Genomic DNA, 27,394 nt, shown 5'->3' with positions numbered 1-27,394 from the left:
GAATCCTTGGGAGAAAAGAAGCTTAACGTCAGGGCGTTTCATTAAATGAGCTCCATGTTGTCGTGAGTGGAATTAAATAAACATTTGTTCTACTCCATATCAAGCAAGGACAGATGTAGAAATTACTCCAATGTCAACCATCAATTTTATTGTTTAGGTATGTGCAGGATCCGAGATGAGTATTCTCAGTACCGCCTTTTGTGGCTATTTAGGGTCCTATGCTAAGGGGTAAAATTGAAGTAATTAAAAAACAACTTATTTTATCGATGGGACTTCAGAGAATACGCATCTCCTGCCCCTCCGCCCTATTGCTTGTAATAAGTACCATACCTTATACACAAATATATATAAATTAATAATTGGTAATTACGAATAAGCTCAACAAAATTTCAAATACATGGATTAACATTCACATTGGTCATAATTAGTAAGCACTTATAAACAATGGGGTATTCACTCAAATACAAACCCATATGATGAACTCTAATTACCTCGGCACTTATACATATACTGCACACGAATGGATTAAGTGAGATTCCCTATGTGTTTTATGAGAGTAGATTTGTATAGATATACATCATATATTAACGAGTGAATACCTCTTCAATAAAAAATGTAAATAAGCACCAAATAAGTCTATCCTATAATCAGTAAGTGTTTGTAAAAGAGAATCCATTCAAATATAAAGTCATGCTTTCCATGTCCTGGTCTTCAAAGACAATGTCCAACAAAGACATACACTTTTAACACACAACCCATTCACTAGTGTTACTATCTGACATTAATAAGCACTAATGATTACTATATATTTAGATATTTTCTCTTCAATAATTGAATAATCAGTATAATACCTTTGGGGACAAAATATACTAGTCAAATTGTCAACTAAAAAAAAAAAATTGCACCCCGTAAGGTCATATTTAATACAACTCTAATTATAGACATTTCACATTGACATTATTAGATCGTTTTAAATATTACTTATTAGTAAGAGTACTGTTTTTAAAGTCACTGAATAAATAATCTACTGCATCCCATTTGGTCCGACTATAATCCACCATGGGTCTATAATCCCCCACTCCGTGGTACAAGCCCTTCACCTACATATTACTGGATGTAGGCTTCAAACAATGAAGCATTTTTAAGCGTGTAGGATTTAAAAGATTGATTTCTTAATGTTTATATACTATACTTTTTTCTCCTTTAGGGAAAAAAAAGTAATAAAAAATTGCGGCTTTCATATCCAACATATTATAATATCGTCATAGAAGAACTAGCTGTATAGACTTTCTCTGTCCGTTTCTTACGAAAAAGAAGGGATAAAAGAGCCACAAACGCACTCTTCATCACCAACAACCCCCTTTCTCCATTTCTTGTTCTTGATTTCCTTCATAACTTATACATCTACATTCTAATAACACCCTTCAGACGAAAGAGTGTTCATTTGCTGTGTGGTCATCATGACCTCAGAGAAATCCACTTCACTTCATGACATTCCCTCAACGCTTAAGTAATTAGAACATTAGTTGACTCCCCAAATTCATAACTACATATTTTTTTAATTTTATTTTTCCTCCAAAAAAGAAATAATTTTAGCATTGATAGCCTTTTGGGTAAAAGGACCGAGATCGAAGATGATAAAAAACATCTACTTCCAAAAATGAGTCAGAATGAGGAGCTGGACGAAGAGCCAGATGAAGAAGAGGATTTGGAAGATTTCCTCCTTCCAGGATCTCCTTCGAGTGTTCAACTACTCTATCAATCCCTTGCTCCGTCATCTACTACTCATTTCCTTTACTCACAATGGTTAAACGCAAGGAATACAAATGCATTGTTTGGACTCCAAGGTACGTGTGTGTGACTGTGTCATGTCATCAATTAATTATAGCACGGCTCAAGAGCAAAAATGTACCAAAAACGAAATACGCTGAACTTTGTATGTAGATTCCAAATGCAAGCTTTGTGTTTTTCTCTATCCGCTTCAGAGTTTTCCGATGGAGGGCAGAAAGGTTTTTTGGTATTTGTCACTGTTTGTAAGATTCAAAGCTTTTTTAAGTACTTGGTGCTGAAAATAGACGTACGGGGTATAAATATATATATATATATATTTTATATTGAAAGATTCCAAAACCACTTTTAAAAAATCTATATCAACTTTAGAACTAGCGTCGTTTTTGTTTGTATAGTTGAAGATTAACGATCTTTTTTACAGGATCATAGCTCCAAGAAGAAGTAATCAAAAAAATGTCTCATTTGACCGCTGAAAGTCTTAACTTTAATTTCAAAAATGACTCTTTTCAAGAGAAAAGCACCTTTATTTAGACATTAATTTGAGATAATTCCTTCTATATTTTGCAATATTAATCATTATTAATTCTTATCAATTTGTTTCTTTTTTATTTCTTCACAGAAATGAAGGCTTAAATAGCCTATTAGGCAATAAAGTAGATAAATATCCTATTAAGGAAGAACTTCCAATATAAATATGAAAATCCAATACTTCCTTACATATGTAGTAAATTAGTACTAAAGTTTCTCATTTCTCGGGAAATATTGTGTTAAATTTTGGAATCCTATTAGCACTGATGCATAATGTATGTCCCGTCGGTATATAAAAATTAAAAAAACAGAAAAATAACGTAGTCACCCTGACAATTTGAAGAATGTTTGGGAGGAGAGCAGCTTAGCTGTGATGACGTTTTATCAGCTGTAAGTAGCGGTGAGAGGAAAGAAATAAACACAAATCCCACTCTGCAAGGGCATCTAGACTGGAATTACTCTGATGTTGATCATCAATTCTTCTCCGAGTCCAAAAAGGATTTACACTTATAACGCCCGAGTCAACCCTCATTTTTACATACAATGAGGACACACATTACTTATTACTAGAGTTGACATGTTTTTAATTGTTGTATTCATTAGAAGGCAAAGTTCTTCGTTAAAATAGCTTATTGACAACAGGTAAAACATAAAACGGCTCTTCAGTATATTCGTCCATCCATTATAAAACATTATATTTATCTATTTTTTTTTGCTCAAAAAATTTCTTTTGATGGCCTCCATCTCCCTCCTTCAGTGGGTCCGAAAAGAAAAGTCAACGACTTTTCTTGCAAATTTAAACTTCCTAAGTCTTTGTTCCAAGCCTTCAAAAATCTTTTGTTTTAACAAAATATGTCACTCTGTAGGGTTGTACGTTAATTTGATCTTCTGTTGAGTATTGATGAAAAGTTTCAATCTTTAAAGGCCTTTCTTGTTACCTCTACTGTCATTTGAAAATTACTTTTTAAACAAAATTATCTTTTTGTTAAGGGATTCAGAGGTTTTAATTTTAAAGTTAGGATGGTAAATTGGAAAGGTTTCATTAAAGTTCGCTTCCTCGATTGATTCAAAAGAAATGGAATAGACGTAGCAACAATAACATATCGTTGCAATGTCAATTTAGAGAAAATCAACTTTCCCAAATGATAATGCAAGAAAGACATTTTGTGCCACGCTCATATCTTGAGTGAAATGATCAAACATAAAAATAAAGGTACATAATTACAGCACAACGATATACCAAACTTCAAATTATGTTCATATACAGACAAATTGATTCTATGATTTATAGTAGAAATCAGGACTAAAATATTTTTGATACAATTGTTAAACTGTTTTGCCCTGCTATAGTTTTGGCTCGAAGCAGTCCTCAGGAACTTTTTTTATCTTTTGGAGCCTATGTCTGAGCAAAAATATAATTTATATGTTACAAAAAGATTTTAATAACTATATAAATTGCAAAGAAGTGAGGAGTCATACCCCATAGCCCACCGATGAAGTTGAGCCTGGAGTACAAACTACTTCTTGATTCATGGAATAAATAAACTTCGATATCATCGACAGTATATGGTAAATACTTGATAAATATCTTGAAAAAAAATAATCTAGAGTGCTTTAAGTATGCTCTTGCATCTGAAAATTATGGCTAATATGAAATTTGATTTTAAGACACCTTCTTAAAATTTTATACATTTTTTCAATTCATGATAACAATAGTCAATCATATTTCTTGAATTTTTTTACTTCAAAAAACAAAAAAATTGACCTTTACAAACCAAAGTTTCTGGGTTTTTTTTCTTTTTTGAAAAGTATTTTTTGTCAACATTTCATGATTTTGTGTCATTTTTGCCTTGAAAGATCTAAAAACAGACAAAATAGCTTGAAATATATATGCTTCCATGACGTACAAAATATTTTAATTATTTCTGAATTGGATAAAATACCTTGTAAGTAGAATAAATTGAAGTAAAACGGACCGGACCCTTTCTTTGAAAGTCTAATGCATTCCTTATTTTTCATCAAAATAACAAAAATCATAGTTTGTTGTAAAGTGAAGACATACAACTTTATAATTAAAAAATAACAACTTAAAAATATTAATATTTAAAAAAGTTATATAATATTTGTTGCTATAATTTTTTTTTTTTTTTTGCTTTATTGATGGTATATATAATGTTACTCTTTGTAAGCCACAAAAACCAAAAAATTGGGTTTTAAAGATCAAACAAATGTTTCTTGAGATATAAGCAATCAGGAACATACTATATCAATCCAAATCCAAAAATTTGTTGACTAAAGGACTCAAATGTCAGGACGAAAATGTTCAAAATTTAATTAACTAATCATTAGATTTATCAACTATTTAGAAATTCATGAATAGCCCAAACATTAAAAAAAGTTTTTGTCTTATGTTTTTCGTCATCAAAGGAATTTTGAATCATTATACTGTATTTTAAACATATTAATAGATGGTTTTTAGTCTTTATCGGTCAAGCAACCATTTTTGCTAACTTTCGAGCCCTCTAAAAAAATCCTCATGATGTTGCTATTTTGGCTTCAAAGCATAGGCACGTGAGAGACCTCATGTGATGTTCCTGACGTCGGTCTCATTCTCGAAAGGGAAAAAAGGGGTCCCCTTTTTTCCCAAAAGGGAAGAAAAAAAAAAATTGAGTTGATCTTTTTGTCATTTGAAAACATACACTTGGGTGTATTAAGTGTAATCGGGCTTGATAGAATTTTCAATTTTTATGTATCGTACCGACTGCAGGACAAGACAGGCAGGTTTTGAAAAATCATGCAGCCAATCATATTCTTTGACGTCACTATTAAAAAGCGTGGTGGAAGTCAAACATCAGTCGTACACGCGTTTTGGTATAACCTTGCATTTCTAATAACCTTGGTTTGAGCGTGTTCAGGAGTAACGGTGAGAAACACTGATGATTTTTTGGGTAGTTATCTTTTATATTTTTAAAGCAAAGTTTGTATATTCAACGACGACTAATAACTCTGACCAATGCCATGTACTTAAAAAACTGGAATTGACTCTTGTTAAAGCATGATTTTAGACGGAAGTTTGGGTGCTCCCCCCCCAAAAAAAAAAAATCCGTCTAAAATCATTTAGCTAACTAAGCTGGAGAGATAACGAGGACGAGGGAGTAGGTTTATCTGTAGCTTCGGTTTTTTTTTGTTTTTGTTTTTTTGCGTCGATCGAGTACCTATTGATAAAGTCCAGAAATTAAGAAACAAGTCCCTTGAGTTTAACGTTATGGAAGAGGTCACTGTCCAAGATCTTTATTCAGTACTGTGAATACTGAAGAGTGTAAGGTCTGTAGCATAGTTTGCACACCTGGACCCCAGAGAACATTACAAATTATAAGCCCTGCATAAAAAAATATATAAGATTACTATCTCAGATTATGAGTGACATAAATGGTTACCCAATTTAGGAGACTCGTACTCTCCTATCTAAGTCCATCTCTAGAAATTCATACTGATACTTCAACGTCCGGGTTTGACGTCTCTTTTTCGGAAGATATATTTTAGAAGGAAGAACGGCCTTCAGAGGAGAAAAATTACACATCAAAATGCAGGAAATGTTGGTAATAAAAAGGACTACTCATTTGATGTGTGATACCCATAAAAAGAGAGGTATAAGAGTGTGGGAAGTCAATGTAATATCACTTGGATTCCGTTTGCTGATAATACTCAATCAGACTTTCTGTCAATAGAAAACATTCAGTTGTTGGAATTCGGGCTCGCACAATCGATTTTGAATGTTTTAAAACCCGGTACTCCAAACCGAGGATAATTATTTTGCCTCTCGAGAGTTTTACGACTGCGAAGGTTATGTATATTGGCTCCAGACAAATAAGTGCTTGTTGTAGACTCTTTTTCAGTAATATGGAGAGCCCTAGGGTTCTTTTTCCAATAGTTATACATTAAAAAAAAGTGTCTAACGATATTTATGACATAGGTAGTATCCCCTGGGATACTCATGACCCAGAATTAGACGGATGCTCGATAGTATCATATGTTGCAACTACTAGCCAAGTACAATATAGAGTTCAGGCATCGAGGAGAATGACATATCATGGAGCAGGATAAAATTCTGGACCTGGACTTGTTAGTTTCTAGGCTCATTTGACATCCAAGTATAAACTTAAATTCAACAGAAGCTGTAGAGAGGGTGTTAAGTTATGTTAGACACTCGACGTAGAATACCAACTTTTCCACTTTTAAACGTTTTAAAAAACACTGTCTAAACCACTGCAGATTATTAACTTTTCTACAATTCCCCACTCTTTAGTTAGCCAACTCTCACTTTCCCAAAACAGCATTGGTCTTTGACAAATTCGATTTTAATTACGGATGTACTGATACGAAGTTTTCAGCCGATTCCGGTACCATCTTTATAGACAATTCCGATTCCTTATTATGTATAAAGGAATTTCATAAACAAATAAATTTTTAATCTTTAACTTTTTATTAATTACGGATAGGAAAAAAAATGTGCTATTATACATATGGCTCATATTAGAAAATATCGCCCCTCTCCTTTGTTAGATATTTAAAGTAAGTCTCCTCGCCACTTGGCATCTGCTCCAATTTCAACTACCTTACTGATCAAAATAAAATATTTGGCTATTTTCTATTGTTTAACTGGTTCGACCTACATGAGATTAAATGGTGTCCAGTTTATAAGTTGAGTTTTAATGCTTGCCCTATGAATTGAAATATGTATAAGCCGGTGCTATAAGTCTAGACTCGTTTTTTATGGATCCGATAGACTGATGACTCGAACTCGACAGAGAAAATGTGGACTCGACTTCAGTTCTGTTATAAACAATATTATTCCACGAACATACAAAAAAGAAATATTTATTTAAAAAGTTACTTAATGGTTCCAGAGTAAACTGCTCAACCCAACTCCTACCGTTATAAACTTTTTGAACAACTCATGAATGTGAAAAAAAAATATCTAGCAAGCTTAATGGGTTTATCTGTTAGCACTATCTCGACTCTTAAGTCTCTTAAGTAATTCGGTATTAAACGGACCCAAGTATACTAATTAACGATAAGTTTTTAACTAAATTAATGGAGAAAACTCTATTAGACGACATTTGAGGGGAAGAGTAAACCATGCCATGCCATGATTCTATATCATTTTTAATAGTTAGCTTTAATTCGATAAAAATTAAGTGGAACCTATTTGAATGAGTTAACATATTTTTTTTTCCGCCAATAAATCGAAAAGTATTTATATAGTTACTAGAATAGTACTCTTCAGATTTAGTTCATCTTGTCTGTTTGCGAAGTGTCAATCTTAAAGATGAAATTTGTCAAACAAAATCATCTCTTGACAAATTTGTTATTAAGTACGTCCCCTCAAAAAGTTTTCAGTATATGCTTAGAAGATATTGTTATGCCCTGTCCTGTTAAATATTATCCATCACTTGCAAATCTAGCTATTGTTTTTTTTTATTTGTTACCAAAATCAGGAATACATTTTAGGAAGTAATGATGAATAATTTTTCATTTTTTAAAAAGAAATGTAAAAACTTAAATTGAAAAGAGCACTACCAACAGGAAAAAAGTCAAACTTAAATCGAGTTCATGAGTATCCTTCTAAAATGCATTGTTATCGTTAGTGTTATTTTGAATTGCATGGTTATATATTGAGTCTAATTATTAGCGAAGAAAATAGTGTTAAAGAAACGATAATCAACATGGTAACCTTGACAATTTGAAAAATATTTTGGATGAGATCAGTTACAATCAGCTGTGACAAGGGAAGAAGGAGACAAGGAAATAGACAAGGACATTTGCTAGAATTACTCCGATATCGATCCACAATTCTACTCTGAGTCCAACACGGATTTTACAAATCCATTACAAATCCTCAAGATTACTCACCTTCTTTTATGAACACATACGAATGTTCAATTAGGTTTTGAATATAATTTAATCTATGAAGGAAAAAAAGTTCACTACTCAGAAATTAAATAGTAATGCCCACTGTTATGGAAATAAAATTCATTTTTCAGATTACAAATTTTAAATAAAGGTGACAGCTACAAATTCACACGATTTACATCACTAGTCCCTTCTAATAATCCAGCGGTTGAGAAATCCATGGACCACGATTTAATTTGATGATTTTTCGTCTTCTCTCATGCTATCTCCTTTCATTCTGTAGACCCTTCATGTTTTTAATTCTTTATTAAATTTTTATATATTTTCTGTTAATCCCTCCCTACACCCCTTTTATACTTCAAGTAGAGGAAGAGAAAGCAAGAAATAATTCATATATTTGGCGGGTGAATTTTTAAATATGGGATACCAACAGGGAACAGTTAATTTTTTAGATTGTTGATTGATGATAAGGTAGAGACAGAATTATAAATGTATAGCTACGTTCATAATAAAATATGACATTGATACAGTTGACTTAGGTAATGCTCACTATTTAAAATATTTATTTCTCCCAAAATTCCAAACTTGATCGCCTGAAACTTGGTAAATTATATTTGATATTCAATCAATCGATGTAAATTCTATATATAATTATCTTAAACACATATCAATCCCAAGTTAAATATCAAAATAGTATCAATATTTTCAATATACATAATTTCAAACAATTATTATTGTATTTCTTAGCTCCAAAACCTCCCGGTCGAAGAGCCAGGAAGCCTGGAATAGATAGAAAACCAAGACAAGCTTATAGTGCAAAACAACTCGAACAATTGGAAAATGAATTTAAGGTAAGATAACACACACGCAAAAAAAGTTTTTAAATATATTTTAATTTCTTTTACCACCATAACTACCGACCGACCGATTGACCCATCCACCAACTACCAAAGGGTCATTTTTTATCCCAATAATATAAAACATTATATTTGACTATTCATTAACAAAAAAAATATATTTCTTAGCTATGTTATATACCATTTATCCCGTGCGCGGAAAACTGCCCCGTGGAAAATTTCCAGTCAGGAAAATAGACCGCATTTTGTTCAAACTTCATCATGAATAATAACACATTATAAATTACCTTCAAGTGTGAGTAATATTATTGCAATATAGGAGGGGGAGGGGGTGGGGTGGGGTTGTAAATAGATTATGGCCTCTTTAAATATGGTTGAATATTTTCCTCCCTCAGATTGGTCAGTGTCCCGAGGGTAGTGTGGGGTTGTTAAAACCCACCTCCAATACATACAAGGAACCCCTCTAACACCACAAACTAGTTTGAAGTCCTCGGGTTGGGCAGGGGCCCGGGGGTAGTGTGGGATAGGGAAAACCACCACCAAAGCATAACATACATCCAACAAACCCGTCTAATACCAAAAAATAGTTTCAAGCCCTTGGGTTAGGCATGAAAGTCTTGGTAGCGTTAAAAACCAAGTGGCATGGGCTGAATCAACAAGGTTCGTCTCACATTCGCTACATATTTTTTTTTAAACTTATAGACTATGTTAGTTGAATGTATACTTCTGTAATATTACTTCAGTACGCACATATTGTTAACATTTTTTACCCTCCTTCATGGCATATGCAAATAATCATTATGTATTTTTTTTTTAAATATTACCAGTGTGAGGCCCTTTCGTGGAGTGGGGAGGGTATTTTATATTTTCTTCAATCCATAAGATGGTTATGGCATTACCTCAGAACCTGTCCTTTTACCACCTCCGTGACTCTCACGTTACCCCCACAAAATCCGAGAACTTATATCTAGTTCATGATGATAAATTTCTAAACGGAATTGTTTTCAACATACACATAAATAATATCTTCAATGTACTTTTCAGTGCAATCTGAGCACTGAATTTTTTCTTTGGGTATTTAACCATATTTAAAGAGGCCCTAAGCTATTTATCTCCCCCCCCCCTCCCACTCCTTACCAATCCTCTTAATCAATTTCTTAGAATATTGGAATTATTTTAAAAAATTGCAAGATTATATTACAATAATATTACTCACACTTGAAGGTACTCCCTTGGGGGAAGGAACAAACAAATATGTTTAGATATTTGTCCTAAATAATATTAAGCGAATTTTTAATGTGTTATTATTTATCATAAAGTTCGAAGAAAATACGAGCAATTTTCCTAACTGGCAATTTTCTCCAGGACAATCTTCAAGGTGCAATTTTCCTAGTACTTGTTTATCCGTATCCATAATTCTAGCATCATTTAGTAATGACGTCACCAAGATGTAACCTTAAAGATATATTGATGTCTCCTAGTAGATTCCTTCCCTAGATAGGGTCGGCCTGCACAGCAATATTTACTGTTTATTATTTTTGCAAAAAAAAATAAAAATAATATCCTGTGACATATTATTTGCAGTGATTTTATTTATATTTTTCCCCATTGAGTAACAAAACAATTGAAGTAGTGAACACGCAAAATTGAACTAAATAGGTAACAAAATCACAGAGTCTGTTCAATGGTGTTTGTGTACATGGCCAACAATAGGATTTATCTTTTATTTCAGGGCATGGGGAAGGCAAATGACAAATGTTTGAGATTTTTTTATTATTTATAAATGCCAAATTTGATAAACATAATTTAAGAAAAGTGCAAAAGACAAAATTGACAAATAAAGGCGAGACAAGTTTGACAAACAACTTATTAAAAAAATTTTACTTATAAAATTTTTTGATAGATAAGATTTGACCGAATAATCTTTGTTTATAAGAAGAATTTAAAAAAAAAGATCATTCTTATATAATCAGTCCGCAGAGAGGGTGAAGGAGCTGTAGCCCCCTCCCTCCTCACTCCCAATAAAGTAATTCTTGCCTTGGTAAAGAAAAAAATCAACGTTTTGTAATAAAATGTGTAAATGGGAAAACAGAGGTTTTCTAAAAATATATATAATCCTGGGGACGCCTCTGATAATAAATAAAAAGCTTCGAAATATAGGCGTTAGCGAATAATTTTGTTGAAGTTTAAGGAAAGTCTTTGAAATATGAATTAGTTGGTACTCAATGCCGGGTTTTAGCCATATATGGTAATATACAATACGCGAACAGATACTTTTACTTGTTAAAAAGAAATGTAGAATGTTAATAAGATATTTTTGTAAATTTTTAAATAGTTTTGTAGCAAATTATCATTGCTTAGAAACAGGTGGGCTCATTTATTGATACCAGCGGCCCACAAAGGGAATTGCTCGAACGCCGTCGTTCTAGTGATTAATTACCTTTTTTGTTTTTATTAAGTAATTACTTCTTATTATTGGAGAAGATTCCTTCCCTAATATCTGGGGCTATTTGAAAGTGGAACTACAATAACCGCAGTGGTCTATAACGGCCCTACTGGTTTTCAACAAAAAAAAAAAAAAAAAAATAACGGAAATGCAAAATAGATACTAAAATTTTTCTTTTTTCTTCTAGACGGACAAATATTTATCTGTGTCAAAACGATTGGAACTCTCGAAATCATTGAATTTAACCGAAGTGCAAATCAAAACCTGGTTTCAGAATCGGAGGACCAAGTGGAAGAAGCAAATGGCTGCACGTCTAAAATTAGCACATCGACAAGGCTTGCTACCTGCCATTGTACCTCCACCTCCTCCAGTAGCATTCTTCAACCATTCATTCCTCCCAACACCCCATGGACCTTCTGGCAGCAATAGTAATTCAATTATTAATCATTTCAGTCATAGCAGTGGGGGTGTAGATGACATCCTATCCAACACCACAGCTACGACAACATCCGGAAACATATCCACAACAGATACAGGAGATTAAAATTCCTTCCATTCACCTTAAAAAACCATGATGATAAGTTTACATTTGAACGGAAATAATTGCAAGGATTTATGAATGTATTATTTTATGCAATCCTTTATTCATAATTATTTTTTCCCTAAAAAATGAGATAATACTAAATATAAACGTATTAATTAATTTACTGAGTATATAGTTATAATATATTTTAATACAAAAAAAATAATAGTTGACAATCTTCAAAGTTTTCTAGCAACTTTAAATTTTATAAATTAATTGTAGAAAAGAGATACAGTTTTTTCACTTTTGACGTAAAATAATATGAAAATTATAAATGCCAAATTTGATTTGTTTGAAAGCAACGATTGCAACTAATTAATTAATTAATGATACATTGCTAAACTCCTCATCATCATCCTCCACGATATGATATCGAGGGGGGGGGGGAACAAATTGAATAATAAGAATACAATTTAGTTTTATACAAATATCGAAATAAAGGTAAAACAAATTAAAATATCAAGAAATATATAAAGGGAGAAGGAAATTAATACACATTAAGACATATGACTCTTCAAGTACTTAGCCATTCCGAAACATTTAAACTTTGTTTCCCCAATAACCTTCTTGAGCTTTTCGTCACAGATTGCAAACTGCTTATTTTTGGGGTCCTGAAGTTTGTTCTCCTTGATGTAGGCCCAAACTTGCTTGACAACTTCGTGTCGTGGAGCCATATCCTTGCCAACGATGATAGCGAGATCAGCTGAGAGATTAAGAGGTTTGGTAAATCCTGTGTTTCCACCACCCCCTTTGGACTTGCGCTTTGCCTTGGTGGGCTTAAAATCCTCGTCAGAGGAGTCGTCGTCAGAGTCCTTTCGTTTGCGGCTCTTGGAGGGCTTTTTCGCTTTGGGCTTTTGTTTTTTGGAGGAGCCCCATTCTTCTTCGGAGGCATCGTCCTCCTGCTCCTCAAAGGAAGCATCTGATTCTTCATCTGCAAGGAATGCGGATTGGGGTATTAAGTGAGGGAATCTTTAAAATGTGAATAATTGTGGATTACCTTTGCGTTTTTTGGAGGAAGAGGAGGAGTTATTGGTTTTCTTCTTTTTGGGTGGTGCCGGCGCCGCCTCAGGCTCATAGTCGGAGCTCTGCTTTCCACCTTCATCCTCTTCGTCTTCTTCGTTTTCGTCCATCACCTCTTGAATTATATCGTTCACTTCTTCCTTTCGATCTGTGAGATCCATATCCAGATCATCTTCCAACTGCTTCCTCACCTTCTTGGCAGAGGTTGACTCCAAATCCGCATCCTTAAGGATCTCCGTCACCTTTTTCTTCAGTTCTGAGCGTGATGTAGGCATTCTCAACTGGACAATACTTGCTTCTCCTCTCAAAGGCCACAGAGCTTGTCCAAAGAAAATGGACAACTAGGAATCGATATTAAATGCTAATGTAGAAGGTAAAAATCGAGTTCCTTCCAACGACAAAAACAAATTGTAGCTAGAAGTGCAGGAGAGTAATATGAAAGCGAGAGAAATAAATGCCGACTACAAATACAAGCTGCTCAACACAAAATATGTATTCAATAATAATGAGCTGCTATGGCAAGGAGAACATAGCCAGGAGATAGCCCGCTCATGGCTAAAACAACAACACACAAATAAATATCGAACCCTCTCTTTTTTGCGCGCTAGACGGAAGTACAAAAGAATTCCTTCTCTCTATAAAGTAAAGTCAGTAAATGGAAGCATTAACAGCTCATATTTTAACCCATTTTTTATTTTTAGGGATATTTATTATATAATACCTTGATTTAATTCAAATATCAGTGCCATCGAGTAGGAGTCAATGTTTGTGTTAAGTCTTTTTTTTTATTCATAAATCCATTTCATGGAGTTTTATAAAATTTTATTAAAAATTTCTCCATTTTATGTAGTAAAAATATCAAGAATGAGCCTAAAAAATGGCGTCTTCTTCAATTATGAAGTTAATGAAAACATTTTACATACATTATTACACAATAATATCATATAAGTCAATTTCTGCAAATACATAAGCAGGAACAAATCAATTTTCTATCAAAGTAACATGGTTTCGAATAGTTTCGTTCTCCTGTAATAGCCAGCTTCTCAACAATTTTTCCAATTAAAATTCTTCAATACTCGAATACAATTTTATTTCTGAAGCGAACCGTCCATCCCATTCAAATAAAATAAGGAAAGATGTTTAAACTATTCTTCAACTGCTATTTTTTTCCCCTAAAAGTGCAATGAAATTATGAATTAGATCCATTTTATCTTCAGTGTAAAATTGCATATTGTAAATATTTGTGTTTCAGTATAAAAATTACCTAAAATTAAAAATATTTAATACATATTCTATGTCTGAAATAATTATTGTTTAATGCTTTTACTTTAAAAATATGAGAAAATTATTTTGCACTTCAGTCAAAATAAGCGCAAGCCAACTAAAGATGTCGCTCCATATTAATTTCAGTGTTCTCTGACTAATAAATTAATGGCTAAATACTCTTCCTTTTAGAGCTAAAAAATAGAGATCCTTATTACCACAGATTATATATTTTCTTTGATTTAAAATTCACAGTACTGCTAGTTAGTTGCAGTACAACACTAATATAATAAAAGTACTATTACTCGTCAGCTGTATCTTTGCTCTGCAGCAGCTAGCCCCTTATTAATCATTGTAAAAAGAGATCAACTGAACGCGGTGGCGCTTTCTTATTACAATATATAGATAAATATGGACAAGAAACATTACATCACTTATACAACTTTTCTCCATAGAAAGAAAGGTTTACAATATTTTACAGAGAGAGATGCAATATATATTTCCTTGCAAGTTATTTATACTTGTATTTTGTAGTAGAAATCCTTAGCTTTTCTCTCTTTAGCTAATAATTTTTTCTTTCCCTTCTAATTCATTTGGCAATTTTAATTAACTTTATCAACAGCTTCACATACCAATAAATGCTCACCTCTTGGTAACTTTGTCATTTATATGACTATGAAATTTATTGGTGCAGAAATAATATGAAAGTGATAGTCTGCAACTATAAAAGATATAAATAGCGTTGCGTGATAGAATAAAGAGAACGACGTGTTAACGATCTTTTATGGAAAATACAACAGCTGAAATGACGTAGTTACTACTAAGTTTCAATGTGACTGGAATATTGCTAACTTCGTCATTTAAGCTGCTGAAGTATCATCAATCATCATAAGGGCACATTTACTAAAATCTACCATCACTACCATGTTGTGTATCTGAAGGGACTGTAGTATCCCCTTCCTCAATCAAGGAATTTTTTGAAAATTCCTTGAAAAAAAGGTCATTCTTTCAAAATTATATTCCCTAGAAAAAAAAAAGTATATATAAATCCTGCGGACCCCCCTGTATTATTTCTATGGATAAATTTTGGCGATTATATACAAACATAAATGTAATACTATTTAATATTATATTATAATACAGTATCGAATAAAATACTATTTAGGATTTACTATTATGAATTATATATATGCATTTTTAAAATTGTGGATAAATAATATTAGAATGATAGTCAGGAACAAGTGAGGAGATAAAAGACCGATGGGAGCAGTATGACAAATTTTATTGGAGCCGGACTGATAGGACTAAGTCTTTATAGACCGATCTAACACTACTGATGAGCTGAAAGCGCGCATTTTTCATTGAACGTGTGACGTGTGTGAGAAGTGAGAGGGGTATGGAAATAAATAATAATATATATTTATGTTATTGTTAATGAGTAATGAATCTTGTTGAATTTCTGTGTGAAAAATTAAAAACAAGCTTTAAGAAGATCAGATTTGCAGTGGGTTGTTAGTTGTCATATTACTAGTACAACTCAATATTTATTATTAGTTACTTACTCGTTATTCCTTGCATTTCTCGTTTCCAAGGTGAGTCATCCTACTATTGATAGCATATATCTCCAAGCCTCACTCCACAAGCAATCCACGTTGCCAGGAAGTGAGGATGCTTCTTCCCGTGTGCTCAAGCAAAGTAAAGAAAAGATCCCTTTCCTTTTTTCGAAGTGTGGTCGTGATTTTGGGACTTTTACTCCTCAGCTTTCTTCTCTACCAAGTGAGAAGTCTCTATCATCGACATTTGAAATTTTATAGGCTTATAGACTACGAACAAGAGGTAGGAAGGACCAATGAGTAATGACGGCACTTACTAAAGCCTTAAGTTTCTTTATTGTCTAATTATATCCCTTCCTTGTACTTTCAGTTAAGGGGCCTTCAACTCCATCTCCAGCGTGCAGAACATCAAATAGATACCGTTGGAAAGGAATTGGGAGGTATCCTGGAGCAATACATTGATTGATTTTCTTGTCCCTTGATAATTGCTACTCTTTCTCAAACAACTCACGACATTCCAGGCTGGAGCTCTCTCTTGACTCTTCCTTCCAAAAGAAGGCAAATAAATCAAAATGACAATCCAATGTGATGTCTGCTCTGGAACAGAGTTTCATCTCCAAGAGGGACTTCGTTACTGTACTACTTGTCTCACTCAATCCCAACAGCATGGTATGGAAACAGTGGTGGATGAGATCACTATGGGATCTCAACCCCATGAAAAGAAAAGCACCAAGTAAAATAAATATTCAATTGATACTTGTCGTTCTTTGACATTCAAAAATAAAACGCTTCCATTATTTTATTATTTCAGAATGTTCTCTAAAAAAAAACGTAGGAAAAAAGAGGATTGCTATCGTTCCTTTACATCTTTAGATGGTTTTTCCGTTATCCTTCGAGGATGGTCAGAGGAAGCAATGTTATTGGGTCTAACTGGACCTTCCTTTCAACCTCTACTCCATCAATTGTTTGCTACTTATCTAAAGAAAACAGGTCGCGCCTACTTATATAAAAATTCAAAGCCACATCTTGGAATAAAACCTAATTTTCGGGATGTACAAGTTGCTTTAACTGGACGAAGTAAATTGTGTTGTGCTCAAACCCTTCGTTGGTCATTACACAAAAGAACAACGTACATTAAAAAGAAGGGAGATTTGAAAATGGAGGATTTAGATGATACATCCAGTGTATCCAAGAGAAAGAGAAGAAAGAAGAGAAAAGCTTTTTGATAGCTTTTTGTCTGGATCTTCATGCAAGAGTGATGGTAATGATGATATATCTTTTGGAGAATCTGGTACGAATTCTGTAATTACTGATTCGTTAGAAACTGGATCTGAGTTTTCAAGCCTTGCAAGTAGTGTTGATGATGAGCTCTTGGAAGACCAAAACAGAATTTTTGAGCGTATTTGGAAGTCTTTTTCGAAAAAGAAGAAATATCCAATTTCCGTTTCGGAGAGAGCTTATCACCTTGCATTGCCAGTTCTATTTGCCCTCTTTTCTCTTGCTCTCATCCTACAAGACGATAGTAGAGTATGCATAGCAGATTTATTGTTTTTCATTGAATGTGATTCCATTTCATTCTATGATGCGTTTGTTCATATCCCCAAATTCATGAGACTACAAGGTAATGAAGACATACTTCGATTTTCGAGACATAGAGCTTATCGTAAACTTGAACCAGAAGGGATTAAAGTTATTATGTACCAAATGATTTCTCTTTTGGAGCTTGGGAATGTGAATTTTGGTGGACCTTTTATGGATTTGGGCTCAGATCATCCAAATTCTATCATCGAACGCTATATTCAAGAATTTTCGCTTCCCAAAGTACTGAGCCAGACGATAAGAAACGCATTCAAACATACAAACCTTATTGATAACTTGTACTGCCATAAATCAGAATTAAAAAATAGTATGATTCCTGACGTATCTATTCGTGCTTGTGCCATAATATTGGTTGTATTAAAATATATCTACGGGCTGGATGATTTCACTGAGCATTACATTTCATCTACAATTCGTAAGATGAACGAAGGTAAAAGTTCGAGTGAGTGCAAGTTTGTGATTGATGATTGGGTTAGACTCTCACGGTCTAGAATTTTGTTGATGATGCGTCACTCAGCAACATTCTTTAACAAATTCAAAGAGCTACTACCGAGGACTAGGATGTGTCATTCCACTTATATAACAGATATAAGAAATATGGAAGAATCTTTTCTAAAAAAAAGAAGCTATTTATGTAAAAAATAGTTGTAAGAGGAAAAAACTTGACAGATTGGGGGACTTTATACTAAGAATATACGGAGAAAACCTCCCTTCCCGGTCCATGTCTTACATAAATGAGACTTTGACACCCATGCACAAATTTTCGACGGATGTTCTGGGTGGGAAAGATTCGGATAGTTGCGATATTGAGCCAATATCGGAAGATAGTAAGTAATAATAATAATTAATTAATTATTCAAATACTCCTTACTCATGTTTTCTACTTTAGAAAAAGATGCTTTACGACAACTTTTGGAAATGCATGAGAAGAACCTTGGAATGGAGAACCCACTCATTAAAGACGAATACGTTATTCCCATTGAACTTCCTATTGTTGAGACATCACGTTTACGTGTTATAAAATACGTTAAAAATACCCAAGATTCTTCTGAATTTATTAAGCTTATCAATGCCAATGAAAAATATAGTTTGGAAAAGAGATATTACAAATTAGTGATGAGTGATCGTAAGGTCTTGGAATCAAACTCGCGATTTATAAAACCTGTTGGCTCTGATGAAAAAATGTTAATGGAACTTCCTGATTCTTATTCGTGGATTTTACAATATTTTTCGAATTACATTTATTCTACTCCTGCCCTTCTCAACTCAGACGTGGAATATGTAGAAAAAGAGATCTTGAGGGCGGACAAGAATTATTTTGGTAAAAAAATGTATTCTTCTACAGAATTTTTTTAAGAAGGGTTCTAAAGATTTGATGCCGAAAATCCTTAAGGTCATTGATGATGTGATAGCTAACAAATTGAACGATAATGCATAGCGTAACTTAAATTGTCCACTTATAAAAATTTATAATCATATATTAGTAAATATAGTACTTAACCATGATATATCTATACATTACATTCTGTGGATAACTTCTTTATAACATACTTATGTACAATACTGTAATCAAGATGTTGTTATTGGGGGTGAGGCTGATTTATTTATTTATTGGAGGGACTATGGAAAACTCACTATTAATAGTATGAGGAATACTACTACTAAAAAAAATGATTGTGGTGTCCCTCCTAGCGGTAATAACGACAATGATGGATGTTGTGTTATGTAATTTTATGTCTAGTTTATACAGAGTGGTACTGGCGTCGCTAGCCCCTTTCTCTTGAGCTCCCGTCCCCTTTAAAAAAAGCATATATATATCAAATCAACCCGATTATGTGTTGATGATTTTAGCACACCCAATGATGAAAGCAAATGGTATAATTGCATAATGGTAAAAGCAGGGAGTTTAAGTTTAACAACAGGTCTCTAAAGTCCTGAAAACTTTTGTGTGAGTCTATTATGGAGTCTGAGTCTAAGAACTCAAATTTTCAGTGATAACTTTTTTTTTTTGGAGAAGGTCGACCTCTTAAAATCATTACGGTCTGGCGTGGACTTGGAATCAAAAGTTTAGTCTTGACTTGGAATAATAATTTGAAGACCTAAAACTTAACTTGGACCGTCAAAGGCTAAGACCAGTACTCACTATTGAATTTCAGACCATTTTTTAAATTTTTTTCTCATAATTGCTTCAATTTTCTTCTTCAAAGAGTATACAAAGTACTCTCCATGTCACCCTATACATTGGAATTGTAAATAATATTATGTACTTTGAAAATATTTTCTTTTAGGAAATATATTATGTCATTTCAATTTTTTCATTGGATAGAATGCTCTTTTTAAGTATATTTTATAGATGTTGATTTTTTTACACTTTGACTTATTTAATCAGTACTGAGTAGGTAATATTCATCTTTAGTTTTCATTCGATTGAAATTGATTTATATATATATATAAATGTATTTTCTTTAGGCTCAATTTGAAGAGCGGATATGTTTCATTGTAGCCAAAGTTAGCAATTATTAATTAGCTAGTTATCGCCATTGTCTAAACAACACATATTTATTATTAACTAATTTATTAAAACTTTAATTTTTATTTTAGCCATTTAAGTATTATTAAATAACTTTAACAGGTAAATATTGTTACTATCTAACACTTAAAGAATACTTAATTGTGATACCAACCAAATTAGAGTTAATACAAAAAAGAAAAAAAAAACACAGACTAACCGAATGAATGACATTAAATAAGAGTGATTGTATTTTTTTTTAAATTCGGCAAATTTTATCAAAATCATAAGAAGCTTCCAGTGTCAAAGTTTGTGGCTATTGTCAGGTCAAATAAAATTAAGATTGTTAATTCGATTTATAATGCCATAGCTTATTTAGGAAGGCAGACTATAATGTGGAACCAAAAGAAATGATTATGAAAATCGAGGAATTGATTTCTTCTTATATTTATATAAATAAAAGTATATGATAATTTTTAAATTGATTGAATTAATAACTTGGAAAACGTATAATTTCATAATTAAAAGCTATGGTCCCTCTGTTAATTTGCAAGAAAATAAGAAATCCAAAAGACATACTGATCTGGAAGTAGATAAACTGTCGAATATATCTTGAATTTATTGTATGTGTCTAAATCCAAAAATTATTGTATTGAATATTATAATTTTATCTATAATATTGTAGCAAGTAAAATATATTTTCATTTTTGTATTCATGGTGAAATATTATTTTTACTGTATAAATTCCTTTCTGTGAGGGCATTTAAAAAAATCATATGCATATTTTTTTCAAATCTGGATTCTTCAATGTATTATTGGTTTAGGTATATAAATTATTTTCTACATTATGAATATTGCTTTATTGAAGTTCTATACTTCATTTACGAACATAATCTCCACTTTGTTCCTTGTGTTGTCTCTAAATAATGCAAATATTATTTATGAAAGGTCCCCCCAGCAAAAATGAGTTTACAAGGGTCATTTCAATCTCTGTGCTTCATCCCTCTTTATTATATTGCAACTCTAGTTTACTAAATCGGCATGATTTACAACTGAAATATATTTTAACAATGATCCTTCAGTATGAATAGAAAGTTCTAGAGTAATTAAAATGCTAGAAAAAATTAAGTACCAGTTGGATACATAAATTGCTGATCTTGGGAATGCAATACATGGTATAGATATTATTGATTTTAATAATCATTATTAAAATAATGGACTTTTCGAATACAATCATGGAACGCAAGATTCGAATCAATAAATATCAAACTGCTATCATATAGAAATAAATATATAGCAGAGCAAGGTTATTTATATTAACCTTGCACCGGAGGAGACACGCGTGGAAATATTTTTATCTTAACTTTCATTGCTAACAAATTCATATTCGACAAGACTCTTGGATTGACGGACAAGCATTTGCATAGTACTAGGGAAGAGCAGCGATTTCTACTTTATTATGATCCAGGATGTGTCAGAAGAAATGGTAGTTGGCTATGACGCGACTAACCACTGAGAGGATTCGGGGAGGTAGTGAAAGGTCCAGTCGTTAGAGAGTGCGAGGAAGACTGTACAGCTCAGTATAGTTGGAGCAATCTGACATTTCAATAGAACGGTGGTCTTTTGGAAAACCATATTCAAAAAACATGCATCTTCTAAGATTTAAGTTCGATTTTTTATTTCTTGAGTAATCCTATATTTATGGGACTGTACAGGCAAACGCAAAACAAAATTATCTTATTATATACGATTTCAATATCTTAAAATGATCCCGAAATAAATAATCCTATATTTGAAATATTTAAATTACAAGCAGTCCGAGAACGGATCCCTTCATAGTTTCAATTCTTGAATCGATTCAATTGTTCTTTATGGATTGATAGGATTCCCCAGCCAACGAAGGAGTCGACCCTACTCTTTTGAGGCTTAGGTTGGTTTTCTTCTTCGGATAAAGTTTCAATCTGCCATCATTCCGGTAGATATTATAATTCGAGCATCTCTTGTTGTGGATAAAGTATCTCGAATCCCTTCTTTTGAAAAATAAACATCCCAGTCTTAGATAAACAACTTCGAGTCTTTTAGGTAACTACGTAATGCAGCCTGTTTTGTTCTCTTTGGACAAGAAATAAGGTTTACGAAGAGACAAAGACCACCATTCTATTGCAATTTCAGATATATCCAACTGTACTGAGCTTTACAGTCTTCAGCGCACCCTTTAACGACTGGACCTTTGACTACCTCCCCGAATCCTCTCAGTGGTTAGTCGTAACACATCTCTGATCATAACAAAGTGGAAATCGCTACTCTTGCCTAGTATTATGCAAATGCTTGTTCGTCAACCCAATCGAATATGAATAATCCATCAATTCTAATGATGTTATAATTGATAATGGGAATTATGTGATTAGCACTTCTTCCACTGGAACCGCTACCGTGTTTGTTTATTTTACTTTTATAGTAATATATAGTATATTGGTGATAGTTATTATATCAGTTTAAAATAATCTTGCCATTCTTTCCACTTACACACTTTTCCTGCCATTTTTTCATGACATTTTTTGCTAAAATCCTAAATAATAATGAATAGTTAGCCAGAAGAGAAATACAGAAGACTAGCTAAAGACTAGCTTTCTTTAAATTTTTCCTGTCCCTTTTGACAGTTGAGGTTGAGAGAGTCGATAAAAAAGCTAGTAGTGGGAGAGGTACTTGCCCATTCTGTAACAGTTGAACAACGCTTTTTGCGCACTATATTTATTTATTTATCTCATCCTTAATTATGATTGGTTTAAACTTTAATAAAGCTGCGCTAAGTTCACTTTGTGTGTACTTAAACGTCTAGCTAGCTAAATATTGTGATACATTGTTATTTGTTATTCTTGAGAGGGAGAGAAACTTCTTCGTTGTCACTTATCAATCATCATCATGGTTATGTGTTGTGCTATTAATTGTAAAAATAAGTCTGCGACACACAAAAGAACACCAGGTTCTTCTCCTGCACGAATGTTTAGCTTTCCCAAGGACAAAACTAGGAGGAAAGTGTGGGCCAACACTATTAAACGTGCAAATTGGACTCCGACAGATCATTCCAGGCTTTGTGACGTAAGTATTGTATTGTAAATTAATTTTTTTTTGCTTTTATATAATTAGAAATGTATTTTCTTTAGGCTCACTTCGAAGAGCGGATGTTCCGTCGTCGACCTGTAGAGGGAAGATGGCTTTTGAAACACGATGCAATTCCGACTCTTTTCGGGCATATCAAGAGAAAGAACATTCGGAAGCCTCCATTGAATAGGAATTCAGCGGAGGAAGCGTTTGAAAGAAATAAATCTACATTTGCTTTAGATCATTCATACAACAAGCCTTTTTCAATGACAACTACAACTACATTGAATCATGATAAAGAAGAAGTAGAAGAAGAAAGTGTTTTTATTGATCAACCTTGTGAGAAACTATCTACCTTCCATGATTTAGCGTTGGAAGAAGTCTCTGAGGAAGTTGTAATACAAAATGATTCTCTAAATACCTCGGTGCTATGCTCTAATTGTCAAAATATGGGAACTATAAATAAAGCTCTTGTAGCAAAAAATCATGATCTTCATAAGCAAATATTAAGACTCAAAGCGTCTTATAAAGTTGCTAGGCTTAGCCTTCAACAACGATGTAACTTTATATCCAAAAAGGTTTTTTTTGTTTTGCTAATACATGAAAGTGTGAAAAACGTTTAAATATTTTTTTCTTTAGGCAAAATGTCTTAGCACAAATGAAGATAAAGTCAAAAAATTTCTTAACGACGATCAAATCAAGTTCTTATGTCGGAATGGAAAAAAAACAACTAGGCCTTGGACTATCTCAACTATTAAAAAAGCTCTGAAATTAAGGTATTAGCTTATAAATTTAATGATTAATTATTAAATTTCTGAGTCTAGTGTATGAAATTAAAATGAATGAAACCTTAATACCATTTTGATCATTATTATTTAAAGATTTTTAAAATATTTTATTTAGGTTTACTTGTGGACTGTCTGGCTATAGTACTCTAATTGATCAAGGATATCCGTTGCCTTCAATTCGAACACTCCAAAGAGCTTTTGCAGATAATGTTTTAGCTATTGATGTTTTAGATGAAAATGATAAAATGTCCGAAACGACGAGCAAAAAAGTCGAAGAATTATGATCAACGATAAGATTCCAGAGCACCAGGATGCTAATGGGGCACATCTTTTAGTTATCATGCCTTCTGGAATAGCCAATTGATGGAAATAAGTTGTGGTAGTTTTTTTACTTCTGATTCTGTATTGGATAAATTAGTGAAAAATGTGAAATTTCCCGAATTTGGTTTAATTGTACAATTTTTAACAACATATATGGGACATACATCGAATCGGGCAATGTTCTGATTGAAGGGTGGGTTGAAGAAATACAACTATATACGGTTAACACCGAAAAAAATAATATGTTGACTTCTTATAATTCAAAATATTAAAATATATGATTTAATTCGCAGTTGTGATAACTATTCTTGAATTAAATTGAAATAAGTTCTGATTTATGAATTATTTGAAATAAAGGTTTGGGGGATTATGGAGATTAAAGTATAGATATTCTGAGTTGAATACATTTAATAAATCTCATAAAATATATTTTTAAGGTGGGACGTGTGTGGGAGTAGACTGTCCCTTTTTTTTATTTATATTTTTTCTCTTTGCTCATGCAGCTTTCACAGAGGATATTAGCTTGTATTGGAAAAAGATAACACAATGTTGCGAAAAACCAACCTTTCAGTTGCTAAAACTCATGGTTAAATACGAACCTTTGAACTGCCATCACAGACTTAGAACTCGGGACGAGTTATATAATGCGTACCAAACAAAGGATGTGAAAGAATACAGGAAGCCTTGTTATCGAATTTTTTTAATTAGTGAATATTCTCACAACATTATCAAAGAGAGAAATAACATGACGATCGACGCCTTTTTACATTGCATTGGAAGAGATAAATAACAAACAAATTTGGAGGAGTATGGCAGTAAAAGGGAAAACATCACCGACTGAGATTGCAAATTCTTGGCTCACTAGACTAGGTCTTAAAAAACAAACATTTATTAGATATCCATTTACTACAACAAAACAGAATTGGTTGCGTTATCGAATTGCAACGTCGTCTCTATTCACTAACAAGTCGTGAACTGAAGGAAGTAGCAAAACTTGCTCCTTCTGCCAAGACAGTATTGAAACCTAGGTACAATTACTGTATCACTGTCCTAAAGTAACACCAGTAGTAAAACTCTGTATTTTAAAAATAGAAAAAAACTTGGTAGCCAGAATAGCATAAGTTAACTGGGTCGTAGGAATAATTCTCCAAATGCTTTCAAAGTAGAACCGATTCTACGCAAAATTAAATAAATAATATAATCTGCCAGATGCCATGAGGTTTCGATTCCAATACATATAGAAATGGAGCTCGATATTTTGGAAAACTTAGCAGAAAAGGGACAACGTTTACTTACCTAAAATTTTTAATATCTAAGAATCAACAAATACCACGAAGAATTCCAAAGTTTTATCAACTTATACAATCTTATAATTCGTATATTAATACCTTATTTTTTCCATCGATCTCTATGGCTGGATATCAATGATTACATTTAACATATTTTTTTAAACCAATTTGTGATATCACGTTAATTTTTGTATTAAATTTCATCATTTTAAGGCTTATGATTGAATATGATGCTATTAGTCAAAAATTGTCTAAGATGTGCTCAATAATTTGCAATCTCCTTGTTTTATCAAAGTTGATAAACTGTACACTAAAAAATATATAAAGTACAATATTTTACTTATATATAAAATTTATTTTATACTTTTATTTATTGCAACACCCGTTTTTAGGGGGCAAGTGCCCTGACTTGGAACCTTGTGCTGGGTACTTCAAAATTTAAAAAAAGTATATAAGCTGAGAATAAATTTGTAAAAAAAAAGAAATATAACGGCCTCGCACATTTATGTTTGCCTCAGGCCCCGTGTACGCTAGAACCGGCCTAGAAGATACATGTGACCTGTCAACACAAAACAATCTTACAAATATCTTATAAATTATTTTGATGATGCCCGGTAATTTTACCTTAAAGCCATTTTGCTTCGAGGAGATTTCGTCTGAATGTATAAATAAATGAAGTTTATATGTACGATGTTATTGTTTATTTTAGGTTGAAATTGATGTAACTTATGAGTTTTTTCTATAAAAATATGCAATACTTATTTCTATAAAATGAATTAAATGTTGGCTTTTTGTTGTTGGAATAATTATGGAATTGTGATCTAGCCTCAAATTATGCTTATTTGTCTATTCATGAGTCTCTTTTAGTATAAATAATCCCTCATGTCTAATGATAATTACTAACGGAGAAATGATTAGCAATTTTTTTATTCGAATCGTTGCTATGTTTATTTTTTTCTTATTATACTAATTTTATTACCTACTTTGTCTGGTTGGAATTCATTACGTAATGGGATTTTGTTGGTGTATGCATCGAAATTTTGGGGAATGATTCTATCCTTTTTCCAACAGAAAATAACCATTTAATGCATTTTATAATAATACGCATTAAATATTTTGAATCAAAATTTCAAAGGGAACAGCAATTTTAGCCAAAAATAACAAAAACGACTTATAAATCTTATTTATTTACACAGGATAGGGCAGCAAAACGTGGACTCGAGACTTGGATATAAAAATACATCAATAATTTTATATTTTCAATAATAGCAAAAAAAATAATGTCATCAAGACATGTAGACAAGGTGTTTGTAAAACTTTTTTCACTCAATATGGCCACTAAAATTATCAATCAGAGCTTTTACACGTACCCTGAAGACCATTTAGGAGCTTATGACAAACTCCTCTGACAAGTTATCCCATACAGCCACTATGGAGGACTTCAGTGAGTCCACATTTGGGCGTGACGTTCTGTTAGTTTCCCTTTCAATGTGTCCTATATAGAAAAGTCTAGTGGGTTAAAAACTGGTGAGGAAGGGGACCATATCTCTTTGGGCCAAATTCGAGCCATCTTATCTGCGCAGAACTTTTGGCAGTCGTGTGAGAGATGTTGCCGTCCTGAGTCCACACGTAGTTACCCTCGGTCCTAGAAGCCAAAGAGAAGTCGTTGGTGAGGCGATTCATAGACTTATTGGGATCCTCCTTTATATTCTTCTCCAAACTTAACAAGAACTATGTATCCCTCTTTAAATTATACCCTCCACTTTCTGACATTCTGGAGAGGTGATCTCCATTTTTTTCATCTTGACTCACTTAAAAACCAGGCTCCAAGA

At 32.8% G+C, this 27,394-nt stretch overlaps 4 protein-coding genes across 17 annotated transcripts; 3 read left to right on the top strand and 1 right to left on the bottom strand.

The window, feature by feature from the left end:
* Nucleotides 1-1,406: 1,406 nt before the first annotated feature.
* LOC121129032 (uncharacterized) lies at nt 1,407-12,079 on the top strand. 2 transcript variants are annotated; one of them, XM_040724699.2, is made up of 4 exons: nt 1,407-1,510; nt 1,585-1,847; nt 8,980-9,083; nt 11,723-12,079. In XM_040724699.2, the coding sequence occupies exons 1-4, from the start codon at nt 1,461-1,463 to the stop codon at nt 12,077-12,079; spliced, it is 774 nt and encodes a 257-aa protein (XP_040580633.1). In that variant the 5' UTR covers nt 1,407-1,460. The 2 variants fall into 2 exon arrangements, 1 of the variants encoding a protein (XP_040580633.1); XR_005868338.2 differs by lacking the exons at nt 1,407-1,510; nt 1,585-1,847; nt 8,980-9,083 and adding an exon at nt 11,105-11,183 and having other exon boundaries at nt 11,723-11,863.
* Nucleotides 12,080-12,157: 78 nt separating this feature from the next.
* Nucleotides 12,158-13,695, bottom strand: LOC121129042 (uncharacterized). Its single transcript, XM_040724712.2, has 2 exons — nt 13,116-13,695; nt 12,158-13,049 (listed from the first exon to the last, which is right to left on the bottom strand). The coding sequence occupies exons 1-2, from the start codon at nt 13,411-13,413 to the stop codon at nt 12,616-12,618; spliced, it is 732 nt and encodes a 243-aa protein (XP_040580646.1). The 5' UTR covers nt 13,414-13,695; the 3' UTR covers nt 12,158-12,615.
* Nucleotides 13,696-15,213: 1,518 nt separating this feature from the next.
* LOC121128999 (TATA box-binding protein-associated factor RNA polymerase I subunit B) lies at nt 15,214-19,074 on the top strand. Of its 12 annotated transcripts, none has more exons than XM_040724654.2 (5): nt 15,214-15,400; nt 15,994-16,237; nt 16,325-16,687; nt 16,766-18,380; nt 18,443-19,074. In XM_040724654.2, the coding sequence occupies exons 3-4, from the start codon at nt 16,527-16,529 to the stop codon at nt 17,178-17,180; spliced, it is 576 nt and encodes a 191-aa protein (XP_040580588.2). In that variant the 5' UTR covers nt 15,214-15,400; nt 15,994-16,237; nt 16,325-16,526; the 3' UTR covers nt 17,181-18,380; nt 18,443-19,074. The 12 variants fall into 12 exon arrangements, with proteins under 12 accessions (XP_040580588.2, XP_040580604.2, XP_071749159.1 ...); XM_071893056.1 differs by having other exon boundaries at nt 15,227-15,400; nt 16,766-18,384; XM_071893044.1 differs by having other exon boundaries at nt 15,257-15,400; nt 15,994-16,254.
* A 3,147-nt stretch (nt 19,075-22,221) lies between these two features.
* On the top strand, nt 22,222-25,918 carry LOC121128988 (uncharacterized). Of its 2 annotated transcripts, XR_005868326.2 has the most exons (5): nt 22,901-23,161; nt 23,227-23,742; nt 23,804-23,940; nt 24,068-24,466; nt 24,777-25,918. XR_005868326.2 is itself a non-coding variant. In XM_040724621.2 (4 exons), the coding sequence occupies exons 1-4, from the start codon at nt 22,985-22,987 to the stop codon at nt 24,234-24,236; spliced, it is 999 nt and encodes a 332-aa protein (XP_040580555.1). In that variant the 5' UTR covers nt 22,222-22,984; the 3' UTR covers nt 24,237-24,604. The 2 variants fall into 2 exon arrangements, 1 of the variants encoding a protein (XP_040580555.1); XM_040724621.2 differs by lacking the exon at nt 24,777-25,918 and having other exon boundaries at nt 22,222-23,161; nt 24,068-24,604.
* The last annotated feature ends 1,476 nt before the right edge of the window (nt 25,919-27,394 follow it).

Source organism: Lepeophtheirus salmonis, chromosome 1, assembly GCF_016086655.4.
Source record: "Lepeophtheirus salmonis chromosome 1, UVic_Lsal_1.4, whole genome shotgun sequence".
Classification (NCBI taxonomy): Eukaryota; Metazoa; Arthropoda; class Copepoda; order Siphonostomatoida; family Caligidae; genus Lepeophtheirus; species Lepeophtheirus salmonis.
This window is presented reverse-complemented; position numbering and strand designations above follow the sequence as displayed.

Excerpts from the sequence above, each read along its gene's own strand:
- LOC121129042 (XM_040724712.2), bottom strand. The coding sequence starts at position 13,413 with ATGCCTACATCACGCTCAGAACTGAAGAAAAAGGTGACGGAGATCCTT. Across the intron at positions 13,050-13,115 it reads TTCCTCCAAAAAACGCAAAG|ATGAAGAATCAGATGCTTCC; the intron begins GTAATCCACAAT and ends CATTCCTTGCAG.
- LOC121128999 (XM_040724670.2), top strand. The coding sequence starts at position 16,527 with ATGACAATCCAATGTGATGTCTGCTCTGGAACAGAGTTTCATCTCCAA. Across the intron at positions 16,688-16,765 it reads CATGAAAAGAAAAGCACCAA|AATGTTCTCTAAAAAAAAAC; the intron begins GTAAAATAAATA and ends TTATTATTTCAG.
- LOC121128988 (XM_040724621.2), top strand. The coding sequence starts at position 22,985 with ATGGTTATGTGTTGTGCTATTAATTGTAAAAATAAGTCTGCGACACAC. Across the intron at positions 23,162-23,226 it reads ATCATTCCAGGCTTTGTGAC|GCTCACTTCGAAGAGCGGAT; the intron begins GTAAGTATTGTA and ends TATTTTCTTTAG. Across the intron at positions 23,743-23,803 it reads GTAACTTTATATCCAAAAAG|GCAAAATGTCTTAGCACAAA; the intron begins GTTTTTTTTGTT and ends TTTTTTCTTTAG.
- LOC121129032 (XM_040724699.2), top strand. The coding sequence starts at position 1,461 with ATGACCTCAGAGAAATCCACTTCACTTCATGACATTCCCTCAACGCTT. Across the intron at positions 1,848-8,979 it reads TGCATTGTTTGGACTCCAAG|CTCCAAAACCTCCCGGTCGA; the intron begins GTACGTGTGTGT and ends TGTATTTCTTAG. Across the intron at positions 9,084-11,722 it reads AATTGGAAAATGAATTTAAG|ACGGACAAATATTTATCTGT; the intron begins GTAAGATAACAC and ends TTTTTCTTCTAG.